Source organism: Rhinoderma darwinii, chromosome 1, assembly GCF_050947455.1.
Source record: "Rhinoderma darwinii isolate aRhiDar2 chromosome 1, aRhiDar2.hap1, whole genome shotgun sequence".
Taxonomy (NCBI): Eukaryota; Metazoa; Chordata; class Amphibia; order Anura; family Rhinodermatidae; genus Rhinoderma; species Rhinoderma darwinii.
This window is the reverse complement of record NC_134687.1, coordinates 41,553,525-41,576,194: the sequence shown is the minus strand read 5'-3', so window position 1 is coordinate 41,576,194 and position 22,670 is coordinate 41,553,525. Positions and strand designations below refer to the sequence as shown.

Genomic DNA, 22,670 nt, shown 5'->3' with positions numbered 1-22,670 from the left:
CTCAGTAACCTCACCGAAGTAGTGGGGTTACTGGCATGCCATCTGTGGAAGCAGAAAAAACAGGCGACCGGCGGCGAGGGAAAAACAGTGCAGGGGACTGCATGGTCTCCTGACACCCACAGGCGGATGATTAGGCAGTGAACAAAAATTGCAGAAGACGTGAGTATTAGTTCACTTATGTCTCCTACTGCATATCCAACAACATTCTGATATCAAAACTAGGTCGCCAATGCAGCAGATATTTCACACGCCCCTTTTTGAGCGCCCCCTTAAGACAGCAATTGAGAGCCACAGTGCCCCCCTAACGCCTCATGCACATAAGTGCTAGGTACAATGCCCTTATAAACGGCAGCACCAATATACACGTAAAGGGATTGTCTCACCATAAGCAACCCCATTAATATGGGGTTTGCCTCCCGACATGCACAACAAACACCGGTTATTACCGGGGGAACCTGCGTTCAGTCAGACGCGTAGATGGCGGCTATCCTAATGAATGGCTGTCTATGTAATACATGACCGTTGCGGCTCAGAGTGGAATACCGGGGCTAGTAGGGCACACGGACAAGGGGTACCCTCATAAGACAACCCCTTTAAGAGGCTGAACTGAAGAAAGGTGGCAAGTTTATAAAATAGCTACATGGAATTTTTACCACCTTGACAGAACGGAATGATTCAAGGGCTTCTATTTATTGGTGACTCCTTAGAGGAAATGTTCTTTTTGATACGCTGCAGGAAGCAGGTGAACTACTTTATATAATCTGTATGACAACCATACACAGGAAAACCATCTGATATATGTAATGAGGGAAAAAAACAAAAAAAGAAAACAGGATGTCTTAAAAAAAAAAAAAAAGAGAGAAACGTATCAACTCCGGACACATCAAAGGCAAAAACAATCCCATATTACATCAACTCCCTATTAGACATTTAATTTGAAACATAAAGCCGTCCGCATGGGTCTATTCAGACAGTGTAATGTGATTGGTCACACGAGAACACTAAAACCCTGACTACACAACCAACATGTGCCATAATAAAGAGAGCGAGTCCAAATTATGAGAATGTGATCAGATTATACGTCTACTCTCCCCCTCCCCCAGACTGGGAGCGCCAATATTATAGATGGTAATTCTAACATTTCCTGAGGCTTATTACTACGCCATGGAAAGATAGAAGATCGAAGCAAGTACCTGCTGAATGTGGTTCCTAAGGATCACAGCTGGGACTAGACATACATTACTTGACATATAGCAGAGGTGACAACAGTATATATATATATATATATATATATATACACACACAATCCAAAGGCAAATAGACACAGCACTCCACAGATCAAGGAAATCAGGCCATGTGCTCGTCACCAGGGGATGAATCAATTCCCCTTCTTTTTAGATAGATACCAACATAGAGCCTAGTAACGGCACCAGGACTTCAAGACGGATGAAAAACAGGGTGGATTTATTCACCTCAAGAAATAACAGCAACGTTTCGGTTCAACAGGAACCTTCCTCAAGCCCAAAAAAAAAAAAAAAAAAAAACACATTTAAACCTTGTTGACAGTCTAAAAGGCTGTTCACATCATGCGTTTTAGTCTACGTCGAGAAAAGCTCCCAACGCATACGTTAAGCGTACGCTGTGAAGGCAGCCGAACAGTCCAGTGATTAGAAAAAAGTGAAACAGCACAAGCCCCGATAGCTGGTCAGACAACAGCACAGATCAAGAAAATATAAGAAAAAAAAAAAAAAAAGTTTGCTTATTCATGAAATTAAAAACAAAAATGGCAACGTTTTAACCCATAGTGTCTATGGTCTTCTTCAAGCCTAACAGTGGCAGCCCTCCCCTATAGGCTTTAATAGTATACTTTTAACGGATACATCATGAACCCTCATGACCCTTTTCGTTAAACGGATACCATTATACCCCATGGGTGACAGATGCCACTGTTAGGCATCGGTGTAACATATATAGCACTGTGCAAATGTTTTTGGCAGCTGTGGAAAAACGCTGCAAAGTAAGAATGCTTTCAAAAATATGTGTTAATAGTGTTTTTATTAACAAAATACAAAGCGAATGAACAGAAAAGAAATCTAAACCAAATCAGTAGTTGGTGTGACCACCCTTTGCCTTCAAAACAGCATCAATTCTTGTAGGTACACTTGCAAGGTCTTGGATTTTGTAGGATTATAATCAGGCGTATGATTAACCAATTATACCAAACAGGTGATAATGATCATCATTTTCATATGTAGGTTAAATCACAGTCATTAACTGTAACAGAAAGAGCTGTGTAGGAAGCTTAAAACTGGGTGAGGAGCATCCAAACTCTGCTACAAAGGTGAGGTTGTGGAAGACAGTTTTGTGTCACGGGTCCACTGTGCACAGCAACAAGACACAAAGTCGTTATACTGCATCAGAGAAGTCTCTCCCAGGCAAAAACTTCAAAGCAGACAGGGACTTCAAGCTGTTCAAGCTCTTTTGAAGAAGCACAAAGAAACGAGCAACGTTGAGGACCGTAGATGCAGTGGTCGGCCAAGGAATGTATGGGTACGAACGGTCGTTTCTCCGATCGCTCGTCCCCAAACATCATCATCATGTCGGCAGCACGTCTTGTTTACAGAGGGAGATAGGACGTCGACAACGATAATATATTTATTTTTTAAAACAATACGACCAGCAGATGATGGAGCATTTGTTCGTTCGTCTGCTGATCACTGCCTTGTTTACACAGGGCAATTATCGGCAACGAGCTTTCTGTGAACGAACGTTTGCCCGATAATTGGGCCGTGTAAAAGGGCCGTTAGTCTTAGAAACAATTAGGATAAGTGGCCCTCTGAAATCCATCTCTTAGGCTTCTGCTATGTTCCTCCTTCATGCTTTACACTGCAGCTACGTGCGTTCCGAATGCGAACTATAGACACACAACCACCAACCAAGCCCAGCAGCAAGAAAGTGCATGAAGATCTGATCCTTTAGGCTGGAATTGCACATGCAGTTTTAGATGCAGCTTCTTTCAAGCTAAAGCCAGGGGTGGATCCGACAGGAACGTAAAGTATGAGGCCAGGATCACACACACAGTTTTGATGCAGTTTTTTTTAGCCAAAGCCAGAAGAGAATCCAGCAGGAAGGAAACGTATAAAGAAAAGACTGATAGATCATCTCCTTTCTTTTGTGTCCACTTCTGAGTTTGGCTTAAAAAAAAAAAAAAAAAAAAACTGACAAAAACTGCACCAAACCTGTGTGTGATCCTGGCCTAAGACCTTCCTTTATGTTTTCCATACCTTTTGAATGGCGTATAGTATACTTTATATCCGGCATCTCATTGTATGGAATAGAGTAGTCTACTATGTTATACCATACCTAAACAAAAATAGCATACCGACTGAGGACAAAAAGACACTTTTGGCCTCCGTTGGGCTAATGGCACGTTTAGCATGTACGTCGAGAGCTTTCCTGGCGTACACGCTAGTTGTACATAACAAACGTGATGTGAAAAGGGCCTAAGGGGGAGCCCGGATATCTGCTTTACCCACTTACACATGCGAAGCAGGGAAGAAACGCTGCATGCGGCCAACCAAGTACAGTTTATATTATGGAAGTTCATTATCAACAATGCTCTAATTTTGTTATAGTTGGTGGCCCACTAGGCTCTTCTGACACGTCTGTCTTAGTAAATACTGGTTTCCCCCATAATAAAAATTCAGCGTCGTGCCATTCCTGTTATTCCTCCTGGAAGTGTATATAATAATACTTTGACCAGAATATAAAATTCTTTACCTGCGTTTCCATAAAGCTTATTGGTTGTAGGAATAGGAGTAGTTGTTCCCTAGGGAGTGAAAAAAATCCTCATGCTAATATGGTCTTGGTGAATTATTTTTTTTAGCATTGTAAAGAGGCGGGTCGCATCATCGTGCTGCCTGCGTCATTCAAAAAAGACCAGGCCTGTATCGGAGGATGACGGTGTGCATACTTCTTGTGACGTGGGGTACCATCTGCAGGGGGCACAGCGTGGGGCGCTATCTGCAGGGGGCAATGTGGGGGCACCATCTAAGCTGGTATTTATGCTACGAGTAGTAGTCAGCATATATCCACTAGCCTAGCCCTTTATATTAGAGCTTGTAATATAAAAGGCTAGGCTGGTGGATACGTTCCGACCAATACTCACAGCGTAAGAAACCAGAGGGTAGCAGGAGCAGGCGAAAACAACTTAATTTATAAATTTGAAAACCTCCCCTTTATAAATCCTGCATTTTCCCCTGGGTTTGCACATGCAGCCGGGACACTCGTCCAGGCAGAGGACGGGATTCATACATGGGAAGTCTAGGGAATTGCTTCTCTGGCTGCTGCGTCCTTGTCAACCATCATACACTACAAGCAGCAGCCCCAGTGATCTCGCATCACAGAGAAGATCAGAAAAGCGGAGCGTGGTGTGGTGAATAAACCGTTTAGCCGAGGAGCGGACATTATTTTGCCCAAATGAAATAAAGGGCGGTGCACAGGTGTGATGCCGGGAGTTAACCCTTCACATGTCATGTATTGCTGTATAGGGGGAGATCACAGACCTGCCAGCTGTCAATTCAAATTAAATTTCCAGGAGTCGCAGCAGAGGGGAGTCCACACCACTGCTCATGTGCAGCTCCTCAACCAATCACATGACAAGCGACCAGTCCTACTTGATGTGATTGGCTAAAAAGCTGCGCTCCAGACAATACAGATCAGCCTGTACAGTGCCAGGGACAGCGCAGCCACATAAACAATGGACGGCGCGCAGCAGCCATACTGTTTTTGCCTTTTGACAGAGCGGTGCAGCGACATAATGTCATAGAACTCTATATTGACATATAATTTTGTTTTATACTTCATGAAAAATGACATCCCCTTTAAAATGGATTATCTTCACCTCTAATAGAGGAATTCTTCCTAGTCAACCTCAGCATGGCGTGAGGAGCGGGCCGCCACTTGCTGACAGTACCGATTTAACTCGCCAGTCATAGAAAGACCACACCAAGAGTTATGAGCAGAATATTACAAAGACTCAGAGATAAGCAATGTATGACTCTCCAGCCGGTGTGAAACTACAACTCCCAGGATGTCCTGACCGGGAATAACTGGAGATCAATAGCCAAAGCATCCTGGGATCTGTAGTTCACTAACAGCTGGGTGGAGGTTTGTTAAACTGTATGACATTTGTGCCATCACTCACCACATCCCGGGCCTTCCCGCTAAACTCTCCCCTGGGACGGCTCTTCTTCAGTATATCCGTCTCAGGCAAGGACACTCCGAGCGCTTTATTCCTTGTCTTTACTGTTTTTACACTGGCCCTGAATAATAGAGTGATGTCAGCTGCCATCTTGGCAGCGCCGCGTCATCATCTGTGCAGCTACGAAATACTTCCGGCCAGAGCGACGAGCCCGGAGATAAACGTTCCGCGTTACAGAGTCCGCACTCGTTCTATGTACACAGAGCAGAGCTGCATTATTAGTCACTATCATGTAACCATGGTGAGAATCCTAACATGTCATCAGTACGTCTCATTTCTAAAAGGGTGAGCAATGAGAATTATATTCACATATATATATATATATATATATATATATATATATATATATATATATATATATATATATATATATATATATATATATATATATATACACACACACTAGTTTGGAACAGGATATGCCATAAATGTCAGATAAATGCGGGGCACACCTCTAGAACCCGCACCTATCTCCAGAACGGGGCCCCCTAAACCCCGTTCTACCTTTCTGTGTTCCGGCTTGTGATTTCCGACCATGTAAGTAGAAAACAGCGTAGCTCGCTGAGCTGCGCTGTTTTCGTAACTCTCATAGAAGCGAATGGCAGTTACGAAAAAAGTGTAGCTCAGCGAGCTATGCTGTTTTCTACTTGCATGGTCGGAAATCACAAGTAGCAGCAGGAACACAGAAAGGTAGAACGGGGTTTAGGGGGCCCCATTCTATAGATAGGTGCGGGTTCTAGAGGTGTGACCCGCATTTCTCTGACATTTATGGCATATCCTGTAAATCCTGATGGGAGAACCCCTTTAAGTTGGATTGTGCCACTTAAGCGGTTACTTGCCAAAATATTTGTTTTTTCTAGATGTGGATGGAATGTTTTACAGCGGCGCCCCCATCGTTTCCAACATTAGAATTTCTTTTCCAGGGACACTTAGGGTATGTGCACACACACTAATTACGTCCGTAATTGACGGAGGTATTTCGGCCGCAAGTCCCGGACCGAACACAGTGCAGGGAGCCGGACTCCTAGCATCATACTTATGTACGATGCTAGGAGTCCCTGCCTCTCCGTGGAACTACTGTCCCGTACTGAAAACATGATTACAGTACGGGACAGTTGTCCTGCAGAGAGGCAGGGACTCCTAGCATCGTACATAAGTATGATGCTAGGAGCCCGGCTCCCTGCACTGTGTTCGGTCCGGCACTTGCGGCCGAAATACGTCCGTCAATTACGGACGTAATTAGTGTGTGTGCACATACCCTTACAGTGTGGCTTGTCTGGTGGGTGTGTCTTATGGGGCGGTTTTTCTGGTGTGTGTGTCTTATGGGGCGGTTTATCTGGTGGGTGTGTCTTATGGGGCGGTTTATCTGGTGGGTGTGTCTTATGGGGCGGTTTATCTGGTGGGTGTGTCTTATGGGGCGGTTTATCTGGTGGGTGTGGTTAATGTGGCGTGACTTTCTTCCCAGAATTTCTGAATACAAATAAACACGCAAAAATGTCTGCACTAGTTTGGCTGATAACTACTATGATGGCCGGTATCTCTCTCTGGTTATCTGGTTGCATACAGGCAGGTGATGTCTCACTTTATCACTAGGGCTAGGTGATATTTGCTGACCTCTACTGGTAGCGTAAAGATAGTGCCACACAGTGGCCACAGTAGATAATGCCACACACTGACCCCTGTAGATATTGCCACACACTGCTTCCTGTAGATAATGCCACACACAGCCCCTTTTTAGATAGTGCCACAGTGCCCTCTGTAGATAGTGCAACACAGCGCCATGTAGATAGTGCTACGCACCCCCTTTTTAGATAGTGCCACAGTGCCCTCTGTAGATAAAGCCACAGTACCCCCTGTAGATAGTGCCACACAAAGCACTCTGTAGATAGTGCTACACACAGACCACTTTAGAGAGTGCCACACAGTCCCCCTGTAGATAGTGCCACACAATCCACATAGTGATAAAGCTATATACCCCATTGTAGATAGTGCCATACACCCCCCTTGTAGATAGTGCCACACACACTCCCTGTAGATAGTGCCACACATCCCCTTGTAGATAGTGCCACGCACTCCCCTCTTTATAGTGCCACACTCCCCGTCTATAGATAGTGCCACACTTTCCCCTTTATAGATGGTGTCACACTTCTCCCTTTGTAGATAGTGCCACACAGTCCCCCTGTAGATAGTGCAACACAGCTCCCATGTAGGCAGAGCCACACAGCCCCCCTGTCCTTAGTGCCACACAGCCCCCCTGTAGATAGTTCCATACTCCCCTGTAGATAGTGCCCGGGTACCACCCAAACAAATAAAAAAATAATTATACTCACCTAGCCCTGTTCCCGGAAAGAACGGAGCTCTGCAGCCTCCTCAGTCCTGCAGCCTACTAGGAGCCGAGAATGGGATCCTTGCGTGGGCCGGTGACCTCGTTGCACCAGCATGTGCAGGGATCCTCTCCCTGTGTCTTAGAGACTGCAGGTCTAACTTGGTCTGTAGCATAATGAGTGGCAGAGCAGGAAGCGGATTGTTTCCTGCTCCGCCATAGTATCGAACTGAATCTGCGTCCTGAGGATGCAGATACAATTGAATATGGCAGTCGCCAGTTGCCGGGACACAGTCCGGGACAGTAATTTCTTGGGATTGTCTGTAAATTTGGGACATTCTCTGCAAATTTGGGACTGTTGGCAACTATGCGCTCCATGTGGTGATCGCATAGGCACAGTGGCAGTGCCTGCATGATTAGCTTGACGTAATAGTACATAATGTGCCCTAAATTTGCTAAATTGACCTCAGTCTCTTAATTTACTATTATGTCAAGGTGCAGATCAGGGATAAAAAAAAGACCTACCAGAAGATTAATAAGGTACATTAGGTTGTGTTCACTTCTGTGTTGGAGCATTCGTCGCAGATTCTGTCACATTTGACGGGAAGAATAGTGCAGTATGCAGGGCTTTTCTTCCAGTTAAAACTACATACACAGCGATGGAACCAGATCAGGCTCCGTTGGTGTCCACCATGTGATGGATCTCACACTTCGTAATTTTTGCTGTTCTGCTTCCAATACGGAACAGAGAAACGGACATGTCGACGTAGGTGTGAACTCAGCCTTACTTCTATGCTGAGATATAACCGCTTAAGGCCTCATGCACACGAACGTATTTTTTTCCTCCCGTAAATACTGGCGTAAATACAGGTCCTTTGTCACACGTATTCGACCCGTATTGCACCAGTATTTACCGACCCGTGCCCGTAAATACGGGTCCGGTGTCACCAGTATTCCACCCGTATTTACGGGCACGTTTTTGCTGCAATATTGCACTGCACTAATCGGCAGCCCTTTCTCTCTATGGCTGGATTCACACGACCATGTTACGTCCGTAATGGACGGAACGTATTTCGGCCGGAAATCCCGGACCGAACACAGTGCAGGGAGCCGGGCTCCTAGCATCATAGTTATGTACGATGCTAGGAGTCCCTGCCTCTCTGCAGGACAACTGTCCCGTACTGTAATCATGTTTTCAGGGACGTAACATGGTCGTGTGAATCCAGCCTATTAATGCAGGATAGAGAGAAGGGGCAGCCCTTACTGAGGTAAAAGTAAAAGAAATTCATACTTACCCGGCCGTTGTCTTGGTGACGCGTCCCTCTCTTCACATCCAGCCCGACCTCCCTGGATGACGCGGCAGTTCATGTGACCGCTGCAGCCTGTGCTTGGCCTTTGATTGGCTCCAGCGGTCACATGGGCTGTAACGTCATCCCAGGAGACCGGACTGGAGGAAGAAGCAGGGAATTCTGGGTAAGTAGGAACGGCTTTTTTTTTTTTACATGTTGATCTATATTGTGATCGGTAGTCACTGTCCCTGGTGCTGAAAGAGTTACTGCCGATCATTTAACTCTTTCAGCACCCTGGACAGTGACTATCCCCTGACGTCGCCTAGCAACGCTCCCGTAATTACGGGTGCACACACGTAGTCACCCGTAATTACGGGAGCCCCATAGACTTCTATGGGCTGCCCGTGCCGTTATTACGGCCTGAAATAGGACATGTTCTATATTTTTCAACGGCACGGGCACCTTCCCGTAAGAAAACGGGGAGGTACCCGTGGCCAATAGAAGTCTATGGGCCCGTAATTACGGCCGTTTTTACGTTCGTGTGCATGGGGCCTAAGACTGGGTTCCCACGTAGCGTAAATGCTGCAAAATTTCCGCAACGGAATTCTGTGTGTAAAATCCGCAGCATTTACATTAGCAGCAAAGTGGATGAGATTTGAACAAATATCATCCACACACTGCGGAAAAAAGCTGCTGAGAAAACGATCACGAATTGACCTGCAATACGTTTTTTTTATTCCGCAGCATATTGATATACTGTATGTTGCGGAATTGTTACACATTTGTTGCAGGTAAAACCCGCAACAAATGTCAAATGTTACTATTTGCAGTGGAAATGCTGCAATTCCACCGCAAAAATCGCGAATCTGGAAAAAGCAACTTTTCTTGTTAAAATTTAAATGAAAAAGTCTTTACTTACACCTCTGACATTGTCATAGCGACAGCGCTGCCGTCACTGTACAAGCGCTGCCGACTTCACGAGCTCTTTCGATGAATATTACTGTTGATCATCTACTAAAAATCCATGATCTGCAATCAGCGTTGGCGCGGGCTTCCTCCGGGTCCCCCCGGTTTCCTCGCACACTCCAAAAACATTCTGATAAGTAAATTGTGCCCAGTGTGTGTGAGATGAAAAAACACGTTGTGGGACCATTTGGGACAAGGACTGATGTGAGTGACAAAGACTTATCTGTACAGCGGCGCGGGATATGTTGGTGCTTTATATGCAATGGAAATAAATAAATCAATCCCTAGATCTTAATGTGACATCATAGAAAGTCAAAATGATCAATTCTCAACTAATTTCGCCTCATTTGTCCTGAATTTGGGATTTTGTCTATAAAAGTGTAGTCTCTGTCGCAGATCAGACATCCGACGTCTAGCACCGGAAATATCGAAACTAGAAAAGCTTGTATGAAATGGACACATTGAAAAAGCCCGGCCATAATTGAATGATAAGTATTAAATGACAGAAGAGGAAATTGCTACGTGACTCTGCTGGCTTATTTGATAGAAACCGGGGTGGCACATCAGAGCGACGCTGCCCTGGTTAATTAAGGGGCTGGCTTTGTCTGACCTTAACGGCCTCAAGGTCAAAAGTCCTTTTCCTAATAACTACGAAGATAAAACAACTCTCTGGATATTGGGAACCGGGCCCAATGACATCTCATCTTGAACAGAGCCGGTTTCAGATGTAAATGAACTCTTTAAAGGTTCCATATGTCAAATGGCACCAGACAAAAGGAAATTGGGCTAAGAGGTTAATTAATTGAGAGGGTCCCTTCAGGAGGTCGCACCCTATTATGACTGTGATGAATAAGAGGTGTTGTTATTCGTTTCAAAGCACCATCATAAAAGCCATTGGGACATTTATTTTAGGCCTAATAAACTATTCCAAAACATAAAATAACATATTTGCATGGCAACATGTGGTTTTTATTTTCTGAGAGTAAGCCAAATAAAAGCCCTATAGTCCATCCCCAGCTTGTGGCAATGCCAAGTATACAGCTTGATGAGAAGTAAATATCTAAATAGAATAGGCATCCGTGTGGTTAGAGGCACGGCCTGTAAAATGGAAAAATCAAGTACGGATGGATTTGACCTTGAATAACTCGTGTGCAGCGGAGAGCATTGCCATTCTGATACACGTGGCGGCAGCACATACATTGGTATTAGTATGATGTTTAGTATTAAATATAAGGAATATCAACCTCGACATTATAGGATCTGCCACTATTAAAGACCTTGTCTGTAAGAAGCGAACTCTACTATGTATATATATATATACTGTATTATGTCTTCTTGTATCTATTTGTGGATATATACTATCTATATATAGATCCAACATATTCTGTTTTAGGCTACATTCACACAACCACTGTTTTCGTCAGTGTGCTATCCGTTTTTTTTAACAGATATCACACTGACCCATTCATTTCTATGGCCCCATGCACACTACCATGTTTTTCATGGATTCGTTTGGGGGCCGAAGTTCCGGGCTGCAAAACTAAGAGCAGGTCCTGTTTCTGCCCGTGTTTGTGTCTCGGTCTCGTCCACTCAAGTCTTTGGCGACGTGAAGACCACGAATGGCTATACATATGTTGTCCGCGGTTTGCGGATGAGTTGCTAGGCGATGGGGATCATACGACATTCTCAAGGGGTTCGGACAAGATAGTGACATCATTTCCTGCCTTCTGTTTTTTTTTTTTTTGCGGACAGGTAAATACGGATGCACTACGGACCGTGTTTGCGAATATACAGGATGGAGGACACACTGATGATGCACGAACCGCAAAAACGGACAACAGATTGTGTGTTGTGTAGGAGCCGCAAAATACGAACGGCCCTGTGCATGTAGCCTAATTAATCTGAATTAATGGGGGCAGTCTATCTGTAAAGAGCAACTCCAGCTCTTAGCACCAACATATTCCACAGCGCTGTACACAGACACACAATAGACAGCCATAGAAAGACAATTTACCTACGCTATTGGGGAGTGGGAGGAAACTCACAGATGCATGAGGAGAACATATAAACTTTATGCTGATTTTGTCCTTGGTCAGAATTGGACCGAAGACCTAGGAAGCTCTAAACTGGTTTCTAGAGTGGTTCCTAAAATTGACAGTAATTTGTTTAGCCCTGGTATCAATATGTGCCAGTTTTAGGGCTGATTCAGACGAACGTGGCGTTTTTGCGCACGCAAAAGGTTTTACACGAGCGTGTGCGTTTTGCGTGCGCAAAAGGTACTTGACAGCTCCGTGTGTCATGATCATATGGTGCGCGGCTGCGTGATTTTCCCACAGCCACCATCATTATGACACTCTGTTTGTATGTTTGTAGCACGTGGTGCTTTTCTGTTTTCAATCATAGTTTGACAGCTATTGCGCGAATCACGCGCGTCCCACGGAGGTGCTTCCGTGGGGTGCGCGTGATTTTCACGCACCCATTGACTTCAATGGGTGCGTGATGCGCGAAAAACGCAGTAATATAGGACCTGTCGTGAATTTTACGCAGCGGACACTTGCTGCGCAAAAATCACTGACAGTCTGCACGGCCCCATAGACTAACATAGGTCCGTGCGACGTTCGTGTACATCCTTCCTTATTGGTGCAACACTATTGGGGTATGTTCACAAGCTGTGTTTTTAGGCGTATTTCTGGTGTAAGCGCCCAAACGAGAATTCAATGGGGAAAACGTCGTTTCGTTCAGACGGAGCCTTTTATTACGCCGTTGTTTAAAAAAAAAAAAAAAAGGAGCATAATAAGAAGGAGCATGTCCACTTTTTGGAGCTGTTTTTTATTTTGTCAATGGAAAAACAGCTCAGAAAACACCTCCAAAAACATTTTTCAGCTACAAAAATGGCTGAAAATCGGAGGCTGCTTTTCCCTTTGTCATTTTCAGTAGTTTTTGACTTTGCGTGTGAACATAGTCTTAGCATTTTAACCTAAACTGACTTCTTCAATAGTGAGGTTTTTATACTCCTGTTTGGCAACGCCAATATCATTGCACCAATAATGTAGAGTTTTGAATCTAGCTCCAAGTCTGACCAGCCAGTGATTGTCCACGTTACCACTTGCTGTCTACTCCATATCTTCATGCCCCTGGACACGCACATAGAGGCTCCAGTCACCTTCCTTCACATGTCCTTTAGTAAAGAGGAGGATCGGACCCCTCCTGTTCCAGTGGTGCCGCAGCATTGCAGGGGTCTGAGAACTGGTAGATGTCTCTATGGTGTCAATGAGAAATATCACTATGTATAGTCTCAGCAGACATTGATTGACATTTCAGTGTGAAAGGTAATCTAGTCAGTGGACTGAAACTACACGAAGCCGGAGTAAGATAGGCATATAGCGGCATTGTTGTAGTCATAGTGGAGATGTTCACCATCTACCCAACAATTACTAACCATGTTGTAGTAGTACATTGATCCAAATATAGATTGACTTATAGATGTTACTGTAGATTTGAGATGACATTGCTAATAAGCAGCTGCACATTCAATAAAAATGTTTTATAGAACAATAAGATTGGTGTAGACTCTGCAATAAACCTGACAATGCTGTTGACCATGTCTAACCAGATAGAAAGTTAAAAGTGTTGTACAGGAATAGAAAAACATGGCTGCTTTCTTCCAAAAACAGCGCCACACCTGTCCACAGGTTGTGTGTGGTATTGTAGTTTAGTCATATTCATTTTTTCTAATCCTGCACATCCCCTTTATAGAATTCACTACTTAACATCTGCAATGATCAGAAAGATTTTCCCTATGGAAGATCGCTCTGATCTTTCCAAATTTAATTTATGTTTATAGTTGTCTATGCATTTTCATTTTCAGTAACTGATTGAAAGCTGTGATCAATAACAGCCAAAACTGGTAACCAAACCAGTTACAATGTAACACTATATCGTTTTAGTCCTATAAACATAACAATATTCGTTTTACGGTCTGATTGAATCTATGGCGATCTAAGACTGGACGCTGTCCTCTGGTCTAAGTTAAGTCTAGCCCAGATATCCTATTATGATAGCCTCCCAAGAAAGGATCTCTACAATATACTACAATACGCACTCGAATTTGGCATCCGGTGGGCACTTCTCATCAGAGACTGGTTATCAGCTATACACTGGCAACCAGTTAATGAAGATATGACCGCCAAACAGCAGCCACCACATCTATGGTGAGAATCGAGGGGGCACTGAATAGGAGCAGAGCTGCGGTACTGCGGCACGGCCGCTATATAGTGTACGGAGCCTTCTGCTTCTGACACCAACCACTGCATAGCTTCCAGCACCCGGAGGCAGCCGGTACTGTTGCGGGTCCGGGTGTTGGACCCCCACCGATCATATACTGATGGCCTATCCTGTAGATAGGTCATCAGTATGAAAACCGCCCCATGCCTGGACAACCCCTTTAGGCCCCATGCATACGACCGTAGATTTTGTCTGTATTTACGATCTGTAATTACGGACCCATTAACTTCTATGGCCGACAGACACCTCCCATATCTTTACAGGAAAGTGTCCGTGCCATAGAAAGGCTCCGGAAAAGATAGAACATGTCCTATTTTTTGCTTTTTACAAACCGTGCTCCCATACTTTTATGGGAGCACGGCCCGCAAATGTCCCGCTCCCTTATCGCTGCTGCAGCCGCCTGGCATACAGGGCACCTGTCAGCAGCGATCAGCTGTTTTAGTATGGCTGCTCTGCGCCAACCCCCGGCCCTTCCTCAGAGTTGTGCCCGGGGCACATGCCCCACCTGCCCCTGTGTTATGATCTTGGTTCTCATGCTGTATATATGTATGAGCCTGGCCTGGTTCTGGTGTTGTATATATGTACTGAGCTTGGTTCTGATGCTGTGTGTATATATATATATATATATATATATATATATATAGCAGATATAAAAAAGTGGCGACAGCACCCTGCAACACTAATGCCACCTAAACCACTAAATATAAATAGATATGCACTAAAGCTAAATCTACCTACAAATAGGGAGGTTCTTAGTGCACATTTTGATCAAAAAGTGTTAGCCCACCTGCCACGACAAGGCGACCTCTGTAAGATTGGAACCTACGCTGCACATACACCCAGAACTGGGACTCAGCCTACATATATACCTGGGGATGGTAGGATCCAGCATTGAACTGATTAAAATCACCCAGGGCAGAGTGGGAGGAGTGCAAGAACAACAAGTGGAGGCAGTCACTAACCCCACATATATGGATCCCATAAACACAACAAAAATTGAACAGCACATTCCAACTAAATGATACAAAATACGCAGGTGCAAGAACACCTATGACTGCAGATATACAGCAGATATATATACTCAGCTTTGTTCTGGTGCTGTATTTATATACTGGGCTTGTTCTGGTGCTGCATGTATGTTATGATCTCGGTTCTGGTGTATATATGTTATGATCTTGGTTCTGGTGCTGTATATGTCTTATGAGCTTTGTCCTGGAGCTGTATTTATCTACCGAGCTTGGTTTTGGTGCTATATATAGTATATATATATATATATATATATATATATATATTTATTTATTAAGCTTGTTCTGGTGCTGTATATATGTAATGAGCTTGTTTCTGGGGATGTATATATGTACTGAGCTTTGTTCTGGTGCTGTATATATGTACTGAGCTTGGTTCTGGTGTTGTGTATATGTACGAGCTTTGTTCTGGTGCTGTATATATATGTAGTGAGCTTGGTTCTGGGGCTGTATATATGTAGGTCGCTATTGACCACGGCCTTTAACGGATTAAACGAGCGTGATCCCGCTCGTTACTGTGAAGTGTCGGCTGTAACATACAGCACACTGTGAGCCCGTTCCATACTTCCCCTACCCGTCTATGATGTATGGATACGTCAAATGTCGGGAAGGGGTTAATGGACAACTGTCAGGTAGTTTTAACCCCTTGACTCACCACGATGCGGTAATACATGACCTGACAATATTTCCAAACATTCCACTGTATGTTGTTTTCAGATGCAGAAAAATATATAGAATCAACTTTTATACCGGCGCACACTATATGCTAATTACTCATTAAAGGGTCATGGGGCGGTGCCTCTATCCTGAAGAGTCACATAGTCCTGCCTCCAAAACCACCTTTCCATGTTTGATTGACATCTCCCTGGCTGATACAACTTTCTCGGATCTGCAATTGCCTTGTGGCACTATACACAAGGGGGGGGGGGGCTGCGTGGCACTATACACAAGGGGGGCTGTGTGGCACTATACACAAGGGGGGGCTGTGTGGCACTATAAACAAGGGGGAAATGTGTGGCACTATACACATGGGGGAGCAGTATGGCACTATTCTGAAGAGTCACATAGTCCTGCCTCCAAACCCAACTTTCCATGCTTGATTGATATCTCCTGGCTGTCATACATCACTACCAGTCTCCTCCCACTTTCTCGGATGTGCCATTGCCTTGTATTACTTGGGCATGCACCGTACAGCGAGGTGTACTCTGCCCGGCTTCATTGCTGCACAGCGCATGCCAGGGGAGTACAAGGTAACGCCGCATCCGAAAGAGTTGGAGATGGCTGATAGTGATGTAGGACAGCCAGGGGGATGTCAATCAAAATCTGAGGGTCGCCATTTTAATTTTCCCCTCAGGCAGCAGAAAAGCTAGAATCGGCCCTGGGCTCCACGACCTGTGAAAGCCCATTGCACTAGGTCATTTGCCAAGTCTTGGGCCGAGACAATTCATGTTTCACTTGACCAGATGTGCAGGACGGCCTCATGGAGTACACCTCATAGGTTTGTAAGTCATTACAGACTGGACATCAGAGGAGCTGGGGAAGCAGCCTTTGGTTGAGTGGTGTTAGAGTCAGCAGTTAATAGTAACCCATCCTAAGTGGATTAATTGCTAAATGAGAATTGGTGCTGCTGCTGTGGACGTCAAGGAAAGTGTCATTTCTACTCACCGTGAATTCTCTCCTTTAGTCCTAGCAGCAGCACTGCTTTTCCGCCCAATAAATTTATAGGGTGCCTAATGAAATAATTAGTTAATTAATACTGGCTGTCATATTTTCCAGGTGGATAAAACCCCCATTGGTGCTGCTGTTTGGACTGTAGGAAAGAGAATTTACGGTGAGTAGAAATTACACTTTATACAAAAAAAAACACATTAATTTGCTGAAACCGGACAACCCCTTTAAAATGGTTGCCATGGTTAACTCCTTAACGACATCCAACGTACTAGTACGTTGTTGTCATAAGGACTTAACGCAACACAACGTACTGGTACGTTGTGTTGCTGATGCAGGCTCAGAAGCTGAGCCCGCACCATCGCCAGTGGGTGTCAGCTGTATATTACAGTTGACACCCTGGGGCAAGCCCAGGACCGGAGCTAGTCTCCGATCCAGCCGATTAACCCCTTAGATGCAGCGCTCAAAAGGGAGCGCTGCATGTATGGTGTTTCCTAGCGGATCGGAAACCCGCAATGCAATCGCAGGGTTCTGATGACTGCTCTGGCAGACCACAGGCCTAACAATGGCCTCCTGTCTGCCAAGTACGGAAGCCTGCTAGGTCCCGCCCGGAGGCGGGGCCTAAAAGTCTTCCAGCCGCAAAAGAAAGATGGCACAGGCTCAGGAGCTGAGCCTGCGACATCAGCTGCCCCGGTCACCTGTATGTTACAGCTGACACCGTGCTGTAACGGCAGGGAATGGAGATAGCTCCGATCCCTGCCATTAACCCCTTAGATGCCACGATCAAAAGCGATTGTGGCATCTTAGTGGTTTGTAGCGATCGGCACCGGCACGATGTTATCATGAGGTTGCCGATCGATCGTTACTATGGCAACCGGAGGCCTAACAATGGCCTCCTGTTCTGCCACATACCATAGCCTATTAGGCCCCGTCCAGAAACGGGACCTAATAGGCTTGCTGTCAGTGAATGACTGACAGCTCTAATGCATTAGGGTATGTTCACACGGCAGCGTCCGTAACGGCTGAAATTACGGGGCTGTTTTCAGGAGAAAACAGCTCCGTAATTTCAGCCGTCTGGCATGTTGAGGCGCTTTTTCGCTGCGTCAATTACGGACGTAAATGGAGCTGTTTTTCCATGGAGTCAATGGCAAACGGCTCCATTTACGTCTGAAGAAGTGACAGGCACTTCTTTGACACGGGCGTCTATTTACGCGCCGTCTTTTGACAGCGACGCATAAATATACGCCTCGTGGGAACAGACCAACGTAAAACGCATTGCTTTCAATGGGCAGATGATTGCCGACGCTATCGAGCCACATTCTCGGACGTAAATCGAGGCGGAAAACGCCCGAATTACTTCCGTAAATAAGCCGTGTGAACATACCCTTACTCAATCAATTTCACACAAATCACTTGTCCTTAACACGCCATGAGTAAGGAAAAGCGATTTGTCTGAAACGCGTAGGCCTGCTATCTGATGCATCCACCCCTATGTATATGGACTTTTTAATATATTTGGAATAAAGTTGGAATATTACTTCCTTTTAAACCCAGCGCTGGATCAAGTTTCTCTTTTTCTGCTTTTACCCCTTAATATGCCTTAAAGGGGTGTAGTTTCCAAAATAGGGGTCACTACTTTGGGGTTTGTTTTACTATTTGACCTCAGAGCCCTGCTAGTGTGGGCCAATGCTGCGTAAATCACCAAACTAGGCCTCAAATGCGCATGGTGCTCTTCACTTCTGAGCCCCGTCATATGTTCAGGCAAATTATAAATTCCTTGAGGGGGTGTAGTTTCTAAAATGGGGTCACTGCTTGGGGGCTTCCACCGTACTCTGGTACCTCAGGGTTTTGCAAATGCAACATGGCGCAAAAAACCAAGCCAGCAAAATCTGCATGCCAAATAGTGCTCCTCCCTTTCTGAGCCCTGCTGTGTATCCAAACAGCAGTTTATTATCCCATATGGGGTATTGCTGTAATCGGGAGAAATTGCTTTTCAAATATTGGGTTGCTTTTTCTCCTTTATTCCTTGTAAAAATTGAAAATGTCTACGTTTTGTCGGAAAAAAAAATATTTTCAACTTCACGGCATAATTTCACTAAATTCAGCAAAAAAACTGTGGGGTCAATGTGCTCAGTATACCCCTCGATAAATTCCTTCAAGGGTGTAGTTTCCCAAATGGGCTCACTTTTGGGTGGTTTCCACTGATTTGGTCCCGCAGGGGATTTGCAAAATGTGACATGGCGCCGTAAATCATTCCAGCAAAAATTGAGCTCCAAAAGCCAAATGGTCCTCCTTCTCTTCTAAGCCCTGCGGTGGGTCCAAACAGCAGTTTATCACCACATATGGGTTATTGCCATGCTCAGAAGAGTTCACGTTACAAATGTTGGGCTGCTTTTTTCTCCTTTATCTATTGTGAAAATGGAAAAATCTGAGGTAAAACGACATTTTATTAGAAAAAAAACGACTTAATCGGGAGAAATTGCATTTCAAATGTTGGTGTGTTTTTCTCCTTTTTTCCCTTGTAAAAATTGAAAATTTCCACATTTTAGCAGAAAAAATCTAACTTTCAATTTTACAGCCTAAGGGTATGTTCACACGGCCTATTTTCGGGAAAAAACGGCGTTCTGTTCCGATGGGCCTTTATTTTTTACGCGGCCGTTTTGAAAAATGGCCGCATAAAAAAACGGCCGCGAAAAAGAAGTGCCTGTCACTTCTTGGGACGTTTTTGGAGCTGTTTTTCATAGACTCTATTGAAAACAGCTCCACAAACATCCGTAAAAAACGCTGCGAAAATCGCGAGTGGCTTAAAAAACGTCTGAAAATCAGGAGCTGTTTTCCCTTGAAAACAGCTCCGTATTTTCAGAAGTTTTTGACTCAGCATGTGAACATACACTAAGGCTGGGTTCACACGACCATGTTACGTCCGTAATGGACGGAACGTATTTCGGCCGAAAGTCCTGGACCGAACACAGTGCAGGGAGCCGGGCTCCTAGCATCATAGTTATGTTACTGTCCCGTACTGTAGTCACGTTTTCAGTACGGGACAGTAGTTCCACGGAGAGGCAGGGACTCCTAGCATCGTACATAACTGCACTGTGTTCGGTCCGGGATTAGCGGCCGAAATACGTTCCGTCCATTACGGACGTAATGTGCTCGTGTGAATCCAGCCTAATTTTAATAAATTCAGCAAAAAACCTGTGGGGTCAAAATGCTTACTATACCCCTCGATAAATTCCTTCAGGGGTGTAGTTTCCCAAATGGGGTCACTTTTGTTGTTTTTTTTCACTGTTTTGGTCCCGCAGGGGTTTTGCAAATGTGACATGGCACCCGAAAACCATTCCAGCAAAACTTGAGCTCCTTTCCTCCTGCTGTGAGTCCAAACAGCAGTTTATTGCCAACTATGGGGTATATAGGTAATCAGGAGAAATTACTTTTCAAATGTTGGGTGGTTTTTCTTCCTTTATGCCTTTTAAATATTGAAGATTTCTACATTTTATTGGAAAAAATTTAGATTTTCATTCTTACATCCTAATTCCACTAAATTCAGCAAAAAAACATGTGGGGTTAATATGCTTACTTGATAAATTCCTTGAGGGGTGTAGTTTGCCAATTGGTGTATTTTTTTGGGGGGAGGGGGGGTTTCCACTGTTTTGGCTCCACAAAACCTCTTGAAACCTGACATGGTGCCTAAAATATATTCTAATAAAATGGAGGCCCCAAAATCCACTAGGTGCTCCTTTGCTTCTGAAGATGGTGTTTCAGTCCATTAGCACACTAGGACCACATGTGGATATTTCTGAAAACTGTAGCATCTGGGCAATAAATATAGAGTTTATTTTCTCTGGTAAAACCTTCAGTGTTACAGGAAAAAATGAATTAAAACAGATTTTCTGCAAAAAAAAAAAAAATTCTAAATTTCACATCTACTTTGATTTAAATCCTCTGAAATGCCTAAAGGGTTAATAAACTTTGTAAATGCTGTAATGTGAGTAATTGCTGCTAAAGTTCCGGAAAAATAAAAGAATGTTCAAAATACGATTCAAGCATAAAGTAGACATATTGGATATGTGAACTAGTAACTATTTTGTGTGGTATTATTATCTGTTTTACAAGTAGATACATTTAAATTTTTAAAAAAATACAAATTTTTGCACATTTTCTCTACATTTTGGTACTTTTCACAAATAAACACTGAATGTATCGACCAAGTTATACAACTAACTTAAAGTACAATGTGTCACAAGAAAACAATCTCAGAATCGCTTGAAAAAATAAAAGCACTTCGAAGTTATTATCACATAAAGTGACACATGTCAGATTTGGAAAAAATGGCCTAGTCCATTAGGCGAAAATAGGCTGTGTCCTTAAGCGGTTAAGCGGTTAGTCCGATAGATGCGGGTCCCACTTCTGGGACCCGTACCTATCTCTAGAACGGGGCCCCCTAAACCCCGTTGTAGCTTACCCAGCTCCACAGCCTCCCGGCCACTTCCTGGTTAGCTGGTCGGGAGTTACGGGAAAAGCAGAGTGCTTGCTGATCTACGCTGTTTCCGTAACTCCCATAAAAGTGAATGGTAGTTACTGAAACAGCGTAGCACGGCGAGGTACGCTTTTTCCGTAACTCATAACCACCTAACATGAAGTGGCCAGGAGGCAGCGAGGGCCGAGTAAGCTAGAACGGAGTTTAGGGGGCCCCGTTCTTGAGACAGGTGCGAGTCCCAGAGGTGGTACCCGCATCTATCGGACTTTTATGGCATATCCAGTGGATATGCCATAATTGTCCAAGATGGGAAAACCCGTTTAAGACCTTTGGTGTTCATAGATGAACCCTTAGGATACAGTGAAGGAAATAAGTATTTGATCCCTTGCTGATTTTGTAAGTTTGCCCACTGTCAAAGACATGAACAGTCTAGAATTTTTAGGCTAGGTTAATTTTACCAGTGAGAGATAGATTATATTTAAAAAAAACAGAAAATCACAAAAATTATATATATTTATTTGCATTGTGCACAGAGAAATAAGTATTTGATCCCTTTGGCAAACAAGACTTAATACTTGGTGGCAAAACCCTTGTTGGCAAGCACAGCAGTCAGACGTTTTTTGTAGTTGATGAGGTTTGCACACATGTTAGATGGAATTTTGGCCCACTCCTCTTTGCAGATCATCTGTAAATCATTAAGATTTCGAGGCTGTCGCTTGGCAACTCGGATCTTCAGCTCCCTCCATAAGTTTTCGATGGGATTAAGGTCTGGAGACTGGCTAGGCCACTCCATGACCTTAATGTGCTTCTTTTTGAGCCACTCCTTTGTTGCCTTGGCTGTATGTTTCGGGTCATTGTCGTGCTGGAAGACCCAGCCACGAGCCATTTTTTATGTTCTGGTGGAGGGAAGGAGGTTGTCACTCAGGATTTGACGGTACATGGCTCCATCCATTCTCCCATTGATGCGGTGAAGTAGTCCTGTGCCCTTAGCAGAGAAACACCCCCAAAACATAATGTTTCCACCTCCATGCTTGACGGTGGGCACGGTGTTCTTTGGGTCATAGGCAGCATTTCTCTTCCTCCAAACACGGCGAGTTAATGCCAAAGAGCTCAATTTTAGTCTCATCTGACCACAGCACCTTCTCCCAATCACTCTCAGAATCATCCAGATGTTCATTTGCAAGCTTCAGACGGGCCTGTACATGTGCCTTCTTGAGCAGGGGGACCTTGCGGGCACTGCAGGATTTTAATCCATTTTAATCCATTACGGCGTAATGTGTTACCAATGGTTTTCTTGGTGACTGTGGTCCCAGCTGCCTTGAGATCATTAACAAGTTCCCCCCGTGTAGTTTTCGGCTGAGCTCTCACCTTCCTC

The 22,670-nt window shown here is 44.4% G+C and overlaps 1 protein-coding gene across 2 annotated transcripts in view; it reads right to left on the bottom strand.

Moving 5' to 3' along the window:
• Positions 1-5,403, bottom strand: part of STX18 (syntaxin 18) — a 141,801-nt gene extending 136,398 nt beyond the window's left edge. The window contains exon 1 of one of the 2 annotated variants that reach the window (XM_075858031.1): positions 5,207-5,403. In XM_075858031.1, the coding sequence (XP_075714146.1) occupies positions 5,207-5,353 (147 nt within the window). In that variant the 5' untranslated portion in view covers positions 5,354-5,403. The remainder of the gene's footprint in view (positions 1-5,206) is intronic. The other variant, XM_075858023.1, reaches the window with a different exon arrangement.
• Between the last annotated feature and the right edge of the window lie 17,267 nt (positions 5,404-22,670).